This window comes from Camponotus vicinus, unplaced genomic scaffold, assembly GCF_025532165.1.
Source record: "Camponotus vicinus isolate PSW18456_S1 unplaced genomic scaffold, iyCamVici1.0 SCAF_2, whole genome shotgun sequence".
Lineage (NCBI taxonomy): Eukaryota > Metazoa > Arthropoda > Insecta > Hymenoptera > Formicidae > Camponotus > Camponotus vicinus.
In genome coordinates this window covers 18,544,736-18,556,650 of record NW_028141956.1, presented here as the reverse complement: position 1 = coordinate 18,556,650, position 11,915 = coordinate 18,544,736, and the positions used below count along the sequence as shown (strand labels likewise).

Sequence of the window (11,915 nt, the reverse complement as noted above, 5' to 3'; positions counted from 1 at the left end):
CTCTGCTGTATATTGTTTTCTTGTAGCCCCTGTGGCTACAGAGCTCGTCGAGCTTGATCGAGTCTGCATAATGGATTTAGATACTTTATAAAAATTTATTCGTCAAACACTTAATTTCCTCTCAGAAGCTTAGATCCTTTTTGGCAAATCCCACCGCTGCCACCAAAAATTTAATGTTTGTTTGTTACGTCCTATTCGATCGTTTATTCAACGATTCTGCAGGGCGCACCGTGCAGGGACGAACAATATTATATCTCTCTATTTTGTTTTTCAGGGCAACCTGCCACGCCGGCTATACCCTGGGACGCCGAGAGATTAGGATCTATAGGACGCTTCTTTTCGGAGGTATTTTAGGGTTGACAAATAAATATGTAGATTTATTATGTTATAAATTTCTATTTTTTCCTTTTATTTATTTTATCCTTCCTCGTTCTTCTACATTAGTTTGTAAGGTAGATTTAGCGAAATCAAATTATGTATGATATATGTCATCGACTGTATCTAAGAATTCTTCGCTGTTCAGATAATCCAGAAAATGATTAACCGCTTGGTCCACCAAGCCTTCTTCTGCTGGGGAGATATCCACGGGGTCAAACCCGAATTCTCCGGGTCTAACCGGGGAATAATCTGGGGTTGAATAATCTGAAAATGAGGCCGGGCTATCGGGGCGACGGGGAGACGTTTGGACCTGCCTGTCCCGTCTTATTTCGGCGTTGGCCTCCCAAGCTCGGAGTAATCCCCGTGGTATTCCAGCAGTAAGGTCATCCGGGTCGAGGACAATCGTGGAAGCTGTTGAGCTGACAGAGCAACTATCTGATGATTCCTGTTCTTCTTCCGGTTCTTCTCCAGCCGGTATCGCTTGGGGTTGTCTGCTGTTTTCGGGGTTTAGTTCGGAGGGCAAAGGGGCAAATGAAAGGTCGTGTGGGGTGTTTTCACGATCATTGACTGCCCGAATTATCTCGCTCGGAATTTCATCTCGGTCTATGTATAAATGGTAAGGAACAGTACGTCGGTCTCTCAACAGACGCTGTCGGAAATACTCGCGACGCCTTATACCCGCCCGATGGAAGGGGATCTCGCGACGGAGAACTGGATCGATGCGTAATGCGTTTACCATCTATTATTGAAATAATTTAAGTTTTGAAATTTGTTTTATTGAAAGGATAATTTGAAATTATTTCGCGGCATCTAATACTTACGATGGAAATTTCGAGGGGTCACCTGTCAAAAAAGAATGTACCGCGTAAATCTAAAGTTTCGTAACCGGTTTAGAGGAAGAGACAGGACAGATTCTGAAATCGCGACTCCTCATTTATTATAAGAGAAAATTATTAGTTAATTACCTCACATGCAGTGACGTGGTAAGGAAGGGGGCGTAGGAATGTTTGAATATAAGATGGATACCATACCTACTGGTTTAGTTTTATTATTATTAAATAATTCTTCTAATATATGATACTAAACCAGAGTTATCATACTATGTGTCAGTCGGTCCTTAAAGAGTGCGTCCCATGCTCTACGACGAGTTTCGATGTGCAAGACGTCACGTCACAGCGGCACAGAGTCCGTAAAGAAAATTCCTCTAAAGAAAATTCTTCGCGGAAACGGCAGAGGGGTAGGGTAGGCTACCCAATGCACATCGATTGACAAGTCGAAAGCGACAATTCACTCTTGTGGATAAAACCAAAGACAGACTGAGCGTTTAACGTTCAAAGGCAATCAACGTACTCGTGTTATCGGAAGGAGAAGACGTTGGAATTGTATGAAGGTAAGTTGTTGACTATTATGTATAATAAAATTCTTCAATATGTCATGCAAAAATAATAATAATAATATTCGGTTGATGGTTGCAGATCACGAGAGATGAAAAAGAAAATATTGAATAATTAAAACGAGTACTTACCCAAAAGTACTGCTGTCAGGATATGCGATGAATCTCCGTGGAGGACGGTCTGCCTCGGCGATGTCCCTGTAGGAGAGTCGGAGGAACTGGTGACAAATGATTGGCAGAAGACCCAAGTGATGGTTCAAAGACACTTTATTTTCTTAAAGTATACTATAATATTCGACTGCTCTCTAGACTAAGTTCTTAGTCCGGAAAAATATCCTGCGACTAAGTTCTTTTTCGACTCGAAAATGTTCTATAATACGCTCGTGATCGCTTTAGTTGTTTTCTTCTCGAGAGCTCCAGGTCAAATGCGCGGAAGACTGAGCTGCGCTTCCTGAGGTACCCTCTGGTCCCTACTCCGTGCCGGCTATCCGCAGTGGTAAGAGAATGCGGCGCTCCCGGGCGTAGGCGGCTCGACCGCCGCTTGCCGCTATGGCTGTCCTTCTTCTTCGAGCGCGCTATGACGTGGTGGCCGCGCTCTTGCGTGGGGATAGTGGGGACGACGGAGCTGTCAGTATTGTCCATGCATCGAGCTCGTTAATTCATTTTACAAAGGTGAGGCTTTTACAATAGGTTTTTAGTCACCAGAATTTTAATAATTTGCATGCATATATTTTTTAATATAGAATCTCAACCTCTTTCAATAGAAGTGTGAATGATCGTTCTAGCATGTTCCGTTTGGAATTGATTTTTAACTTTCTTTATATTAATTATATAGTTTTAGTTAACAATGTTATAAACAAATTCTGGTGTTATAAACCATTATAATTACAATTTGCTATATAATAATTATACGATATATGTATATATGTATGTGCATATAGGTGCATGGTCTAGATAGTTGTTAATAATAATTGTGTTACATTATAATATAAAAGTGTATTAATTATTCTTTTTATTATTCAGCTCTTGGAACAAAGGATGTGGCGAGCTTTTTTATCACCGGATGCAGGTGTTCGCCGTGCCAGGCAGTCGCGCCAGGCAGTCGCGCCAGGCCTTATCTTATCGCTGAGTGAGCTCATGTGCAGCTGCACCGGATGAAGCTCGGAGGGTCGCTTATCTTTTGGTGAGTGAATTTATAACGCTTTATAAATCGATTTAATAATTTCATTCGTTATAATTTATATGAATAAATTATATATTCCTTACTTGTTAATTGTATAGAATATATATATATATACTTATATATATTGTTTGTAAAAGTTAATAAATGTAATTATTAAAAATTTTATCTTCATTATTTTATTAATTAAATATGTATTATACATATTGTTATTTCTCTTTTGAAGGCTTGAAAGTTTGCTAAAAAAATTGCATTACTGTTGGATCTTTGTTAGTTAATGATATGGATTAATTTAACATATAATATATATATATATTCTTTTATAATTTATAATTTCGTAATAACTTATTACTCTTGCAATAAGAAAGCGCTCCTTATAATATTCATACATTATATATTCGCGAGTCCCTTTCGCATTAAGACTCGGCGCGGACGTCGAAAACATTAGGGGAGATAACAAAGTAATAGGGGAGATAACGCGGTACGCTGGACTTAGCCTTGTGCTCTTATAAGGAGACTTATTATTCGTCTCAATAATAAAATCATGCATAATGAATTTTATAAGACCATACATTCATTATTATTATTAATATGTATATTTATTACCTTGTATTATTATTATTTGAACTTTATATTTCATGTGTGTTATATATGTGTAAAGTTTTGTTATAACAAAATTTATTTAGTAGTTATATAGATTTATAATTCTGCACACAGTAAAGAGTTATGAGCTTTATTTTGCATTATTGGTTTTATTAAATCAGAATCTTTATTATTTATAATTATTAATAATTTAAATAATTTAATATATTTGTCTTATATAGTTATTATATTTTTCAGATATTTTGTAAAACGACATTCTATACAGAAGATATTCGAGGGTGCATATCATTTATAGCTTGGCTGTATTTTAATCGACAATATAGAACGTTTATTAGACTATTGTCGGAGCGGATTAAAATACTCACATATGATCATCTGGCCATGACTTATTAACTCTATGCACCTCTAATTGCGGATAAGTTTTGGATATTTTGAAATATTTTAATATTATTTTGAATGTGCTTGACTTGATAACTTTCGGTCATTTATTAAATATATTTATATTAAATAATGTTGAGCTTTCACATAATGAAAATGGTTTATTATTTGGTTATCATTGCTTACTTATTATATTTTAATTGTATATAAAATTTTGCAATTAAATAATCAAAATGAAAAATATATGTATTATTTGGCAATAATGGGTGGATAAGAAATTAGATTTTATATAATTTATTATTATGTAGTGAAATTTTATTTGAATAACTATATAGAATATACGTATATGAAAAGAGATTTTTATAATGTATTAATTATTATGTTCTTACGCTTAGAGTTTAAATGTGTTATTATTTGAATTTTTTCTTATTTGTCTAGGTTGCATATATAATATATATATATGTTGGAAGGGATATGGACCAATGGATTATTCACGAACAAAAGACAGGCTTAAACCATATAAGAATATGCAGCATTGAAAGGATTTTGAGGAATCTGTGCGAATTATTTCGGAAGTTTATTTGGTAAGTTTATTATTTTGATAAGTTAATTAATGAATTAAATGTTTTATTTAATTATATCATATATTTATAAAATATATATCATATATATATACATATATATAATATATGTATTCATGTATAATATTATGTACCTTTAGTATTTTAATGCATTATCTTTTAAATTTTTATTAATTACTACATATGTATTTATACTAATAATGAGGGTGACAAGTCTGTCCGAGCTTGTTTCGCGGTTTAATTCTTATTAATTTTTACATATGGTATTACGTATAGCGCTGTCTCTCTCACTCGCGCGAGTCACCCGATAGTGCGGTCTCTCTCACTTTCACGTACTACTACCTATTGAGGTCTCGTGTATAAATTTCGATAGATGCAGTCGGTTAATTATATATTTGAGGAGGCATATTTGTGGTTTGTTATTGAAATATATTTCTAAGGAATTTTATTAATAAATATATTTTTATTTTTCCGTATAGCGTTTTCGTTAGGTGATGAAAATATTGGGACACCCGGTGGACAACCAAGTGGAGGCTATGTTTATAGGGTGACTTATTATTCTGCATGCAGCAAAGAGTTACGTATAAAATTTTATTCATAATAATTTCTTGACATTTCTTTATTATTTAGTTATTGTTTAGTAGTTATTATTTAATTTAATATATTTATTGTTGAAATTTAATATATTAATATTTGATTTATTATACTTCTTTTACTATTTGATTTCTTTTATTCCTATATAATTATATACATTTATAAAATATTAAACCTTTTTAATATAGTAATTTTGATCAATCAAACTTTTATAATGATAATAGATTTTTGTATAGATTGATTTTTTAGTACATTTTTGTTAAGTTAATTTTTCATACGGCCAAATATTATTTGATTATTATTTTCAGTTGCTGGGACTTGGAATTCTTGCTACTTATTTATAACAAGCTGTCTTACGTTATTAGGAAGAGGCTAAATAATATATATATATAGGATCATAAAAAGTGTGTAAGTATGTATTATATTTTGAATGGTTTATCTAATAATTTCTATAGTAGATTTTCTTATACATTTATTATATTTTTCAGGTATCAAGACTCTGAGGAAAATCACTTCCTGATAGTGAACATATACATATATTTACGGGAACTCAACTAGGACCAAAAATTAAAATAATCTAGGATTTTTAAAGGAAATTCTTGCTTGATTAATTATATTTTATTTATTAATTATATTATATTTTATTAATTATATTTTATTAATTATATTTTATTAAGAAATGTTTAAATCATTAATTTCTGAAAGAAGCTCGTTACTTTATAAAAGATTATTATTTGGTGATTATTGGCCATTTACATTTTGTAATTAAATAGTCAAAGTTAAATGTTATTCAATAATAATTAGAGTTTTATACAAACATATTTGGCCAATGGTATTAATGTACAGTAAAGATTTATTATAATGTTTAGAAAAATATTTATTCAAGGAAAATTTATTAATTTTGTTTCTCATGAATATAAAAAATATATATATATATTGTTAATTATTTTATTACGGATTATAATTACTGATTTTTAAAGCGTATTGTTTTAGTAACAATTATTATTCATGGGTATTAATTTTTGTTTGACTTGGTACATTTATTTATTGTTTTATATTCTTATATGTACGTAGAATATTAACATTATAACTTTCCTTTTGTTATTGATGATTCTTTGTAAATTTTCGTATTAATATTTTATGTGGCTCACTTTCGGAGCATTTGTTAACATTTTTACTGTAGATATTTATTACAAAATATTAATTAATTATTTGATTTTCAGGTTTCAAAATTTATAATCGCTGCATCTCTTTTATGACAATTGACCATACTATTTATCGAAAAGATACGCATGGGCTCACAAAATCATTTATTAATAGAATTTAGGTGAGTATTGTTTGATAAAATATTTTGATTTATGCCTTTTCCTTTGTAGTAAGCGCGTATACACGCATAGGGATATCTTTTTTTGGTTATATGTGATAACTGAATAATATGAATATTGAGTGAATATCTATATATATTGGTTACATATAATATAAAGTGGATTTATAGTGATTATATATAATTACAAGTAAAGATTATATAAGATACGAAATTCTTTATACTATTCTTCGAAACAAATTATATTTTATTCGTTAAGAATTATTTAAATCATTTTCTTTTTAAAAGAAGCTTGTTATTTTACAAAGGATTATTATTTAGTCATTACTGGTCATCTGTTTTTACATTTTAATTTTATAATTAAATAATCAAAGTAAATATATTTATTATTTGATAATAATTAAACTTTTATATATATATATATATATGTGTGTTTTTCATTGTTTATTGATTTATGTCTTTATTTGTCTAAATACTAATTAGTTATAATATTTTCAGGTTTCGGGATTCATGGCTATGGAAATTTTCCCATGCCAAATTTACCAGAAGAATGTGAAGGAACGCACAAGAGGCTATAAGACCAGTTACCGACGGATTTGTTCGTATACCAATTTATACGAAGTCTTGTTGCAAATGATTTTGACGGTTACATTATTTAGAGTGATTTGCTGAGAGTTTTTCTTTCGAATAAATTTCTTTTCTTAGTAAGGTTAGTTATTAAGATTAATATTATTATATACGACCAGTTCCAGTACTGCTAATTCATTGTAATATCTTTCTGGCTATATACCACATCAATCAATGTATTGTATTAATATGAGATTATGGCGAATATATATATAAATATATATATATATATATATATATATAGTATTTTGCTATTGATTTATGAAATTTCATAAGCGATTTTAAGGTGATTGTATGAGGCTTTTGCAGCTTTATTAAAATTGCATAAATAATAATTATATATATATTGAAATTCTTTTACGATTATTATAAATGACTGTTTCAAAGAGCCTATTACTTTTTCTTGATTGATAGATGTGTATAAGTCCAGCTTTCGGTTAGTACTGGTGGTTACTAGTATTTTGACTACATGAGAACTGATTATTATTAAATTGATGTATATATATATTGATTATATATAATATTATGGCGCAAATATATATAGTGATTATATATAGTATCGCGCAAAGATTATATAGGATGAGAGAATAGGTAGGGATTATATTTTTATAAATAAGATTTTAAATTTTTCGTTGCGGGACGTAACAAGGGATTATACTTTTATAAGTAAGATTTTAAATTTTTTGTTGCGGGACGTAACAAGTGCCAGTTGTTTAACGAGCTTTTTGCTAGTACTGGTTGAAATTTAAAAAAATCGTTAGTTGGGCCAACACTTAATAATTAGTATTTTCCTCTACTTAATTATTTAAAATCAATTTTCTATCACTTGCCTGATCAATTCTTCTTTACTATAATTAAAAATGACGGAGCTTTCTGAAAGAGACCGAATAACACTATTGATGATGCGAGGATGGGGAGATAAACAAAAAGGGTATAAAACAATAACGCGACCATTTAATGAAAATTTTCGGAATGAAAATAATAGGATCTCCAAAATTACTGTAATCCGTACTATTCAACGTTTCGAGGACACTGGTAGCATTAAAAACCACCCAAGATCTGGTAGACGTAAAACAGCAACAAATAATGATAAGGCATTAGATGTTTTACAGTCTTTCGTTGAAGATCCCCATATTTCCATCAATCGCGTTGCACAAGAACACGAAATCGGATATGGATCTGTCCATAAAATTCTGAAATTGAAATGGCATCCATACAAACTCCATTTGGTCCAAGAGTTGTCCGAAGACGATTTTGATAGACGCATCGAATTTTGTGATCTTATGATGGAGATGATTGTCGACGATCCTTTATTACTTAATAATATTGTTTTCTCTGATGAGGCAACATTTGAACTGACTGGAAATGTAAATGGACACAATTGTAGATACTGGACTAACGAAAATCCTCACTGGAAATGAGACAATCATGCCCAGTATCCACAGAAAGGAAACGCATGGGCTGGTATTTTTAACGGTAGACAAGTTGGCCCTTTTTTCATTAGAGGCAATTTGGCAGCTCATGTATACCTAGCCATGCTTCGCGAACAAATAGTTCCAGCTATCCGAGACATAGCTGGTGGAAATATGGATGAAATTTATTCCCAACAGGATGGAGCTCCTCCTCATGATGGTGTCATTGTCCGTCAATATTTGAATGAGGTTTTTCAGGACAGGTGGATAGGGCGAAGGGGTAATATTGAGTGGCAACCTCGGTCTCCGAACTTGACCCCACTTGACTGGTTTTTATGGGCTTACTGGAAAAGTAAAGGTTATGCGACGAATCCTAGAGATTTAGATGATTTACGAGGGAGAATAATTCGAGCGTTGGAAACAATACCGCCGGAAACGTACCGCAATGCGGCTACAGCTGTTTACAACAGATTGGCACATTGGCAGGCTGTTGAAGCGAAACAATTAGAACATTCGTCGCGAATCGTTTGGCACAATTGAACATTTTGCCCAAGCCGACCAATTGGACTGAAATTCGCCTGGCCGGACTCACACACCATTCTTGCCTAAACTGTCTGGACTCACGCGCCGCTCCTGCCTAGACTGGCCGGACTCGCACACCGCTCCTGCGTCGACTGGCCGTACTCACGCACCACTCCTGCCTTGACTGGTCGCACTCACGCACCACCCCTGCCTTGACTGGCCGGACTCAAGAACCACTCCTGCCTCGACTGACCGGACTCACACACCGCTCCTGCCTTGACCGGCCGGACTCACACACCCCTCCTGCCCTCGACTGGCCGGACTCACACGCCACTCCTGTCCTTGATTGGCCGGGCTCACGCACCACTCCTGCCCTGGCTGGCCGGACTCACGCACCACTCTCGCCTTGGCTGGCCGGACTCACCCACCACTCCTGCCTTGACTGGCCGGACTCACGCACCACTCCTGCCTTGACTGGCCGAACCCACGCACCGCTCCTGCCTAGACTGGCCGGACTCACGCACCGCTCTTGCCTTGACTGACAGGACTCACGCACCCCTCTTACCCCGTCTGGCCGGACTCCCGCACCACTCCTGCCTTGACTGGCCGGACTCACACGCCACTCCTGCCTCGACCGGCCGGACTCACACACCCCTCTTGCCTCGACTGGCCGGACTCACGCACCCCTCCTGTCCTCGACTGCCCGGAGTCGCGCACCACTCCTGTCCTTGATTGGCCGGGCTCACGCACCACTTCTGCCCTGGCTGGCCGGACTCACGCACCACTCTCGCCTTGACTGGTCGGACTCACACACCACTCTTGCCTTGACTGGCCGGACTCATACACCACTCTTGCCTTAACTGGCGAACTCAAAACAACAAAAAAACAACAAACAAAACAAAAACAAAGAACCAAAAAGTGACCATGTATTTTGACGTAAAATTTCCCGCTCTTTCAGAATCCGGGGTCAAAAATAGGAGTTCCCATTTAAAATTTTGAATTTGACCTTCAAATGACCTTGAAGGACAAGGAAGGTCAAGGTCAAAATCAAGGTCATCATTTTACTGCCCGTTTAAAGCCATGCAAATTTGCTATTGGACATTTTTCCATAAAATGCATTCTTACTGAAAATATTAGGGGGGTCCGATACTTTTCGATGACCCTGTATATACAGGGTGGGCCATTTTAATCCATCCAGTCGAATATCTCGAAAACCAAGCCCGGGAGAGAAAAATGTTTCAGACAAAAGTTGTTTGGTTTCGAGGGGGCCATAAGATGGTACCATTGGTTTGACTATATATATATATATATATATATATATATATATACACTTCTCAACAAAATTATCGCATAGGTAATTTCATGTCAAATTTCTGCATAAGTTCAAATAAGTATAACTCCGTCAAAAATGGTCGTATTTGAAAAATTTTTTTTCATTTTCAAGCTTAAAGCCTCTATTTTGAAAATCATTTGTCAGATTTAGAATTTATCCTCCCCCCTCTCTCATCATCTTAAAAGTAAGGACGTATTACGTCTCCAAAAAATTGCATACTTTGACGCATTCCACGGGGTGGAATAATTTTTTTTCGCAAATTTCATAATAAACATCGTAAAATATGGACTTTTATGCGAGTTAAAAAATAAATTTTTTTGTACGACTTTTTTTTCGCGGAGTTACGACATATCAAAGTTATCTATACATTTTTGTTCATTTACCGTCAGCATTAGCATTACCCGACGCGCACCACGAGGAGGTTGTTGGTCGGATTTGACGCATCGTGTGTGTGTGTGTGTGTGTGACAGCAGAGATAAGGACCCTACGGTTCGACACTCCCGTAGCATTTTTTGACTCCAAACCCTCTCTGCTCTGTGTGTGTGTGTGTGTGTGTGTGTGTGTGTGTGTGTGTGTGTGTGTGTGCGTGTCTCCAATTTCTATTTTACTTTCACGATCATCAAACTCATTAAATATTTTATTAAATACTTCGTGCGTAGTTTCTTCCCTTTTATCCGTTGGTTGTTCCTGATTCCTTAGAACTTCAAAATCTTTTTCTTGATTACCAAGTAGATTATTCAAAGATGTTAGACGTATAATAGGAACGTGGACGTCCATTTCTTCATTCAATGTACTTAGGACGTTTAAATATGCCTTTCCAGCGATGTTTTCCACGATGGTATCTCCTAAATAGGTTCCATGTGCTATTTTTAATTTTGGTATATATCCTACTTTTATTTCAGGATTTTCCACTCTTACATAAAATAATGACTCTGACCGTGAAGGCACTGTGATCATTTCCGGCGTGAAGAAAAGTATATTATTAATTTCAGATACGGCCAGACATCCTTGTGCGTAGTCTAACTTTGAGGAAGTTTGTTTTAAAAAATAATTCCCTAATATTCCAGCTTCTGGGATTGGGAAATCGTGAGATACTATATGAAAAGGCACAGATATCTTAAAAAGATTTAATATGATCTTCCCGAACGTATATACTGGATAATTATTTATGCCATTTAATTGCAATATTTTTGTATAATTAATGTTTATATTTTTAGGTATAAAATTTTCTTTAATTAAATTTGGACTGGATCCTTTATCTATCATAAAAATGGTTTGAGTGAGGTTTATCATTAATGTTAACTTGGACAGTAGGCACGCGACCGCGTTTATCAAGATTTATTGTTACAGGCCGTGCGTTTATTACTTGATAATTTACTTGATTCTCTAGGACGGGCTTGAAATCTATTTGAGCTTCCTCTATCCCATGATGTAATAATACAGGTGTAGCATTGCGCATAATGGTCGACCGAAGAATAGACAGCCAATCAAATTTTTATCCAGAATGTAGCGCCATATTCAAATGCAGAATTAGTCACACTCTGTGACGAAAAATGCAAACAAAATTAAAAAATTTGTAATATATAATAC

At 34.5% G+C, this 11,915-nt stretch overlaps 1 protein-coding gene across 1 annotated transcript; it reads left to right on the top strand.

The window, feature by feature from the left end:
- The first annotated feature begins 7,918 nt into the window (after positions 1 to 7,918).
- Positions 7,919 to 8,479, top strand: LOC145967108 (uncharacterized). Its single transcript, XM_083091769.1, has one exon. It carries the CDS (start codon positions 7,919 to 7,921, stop codon positions 8,477 to 8,479), a length of 561 nt encoding a protein of 186 aa, XP_082947895.1.
- Positions 8,480 to 11,915: the final 3,436 nt, after the last annotated feature.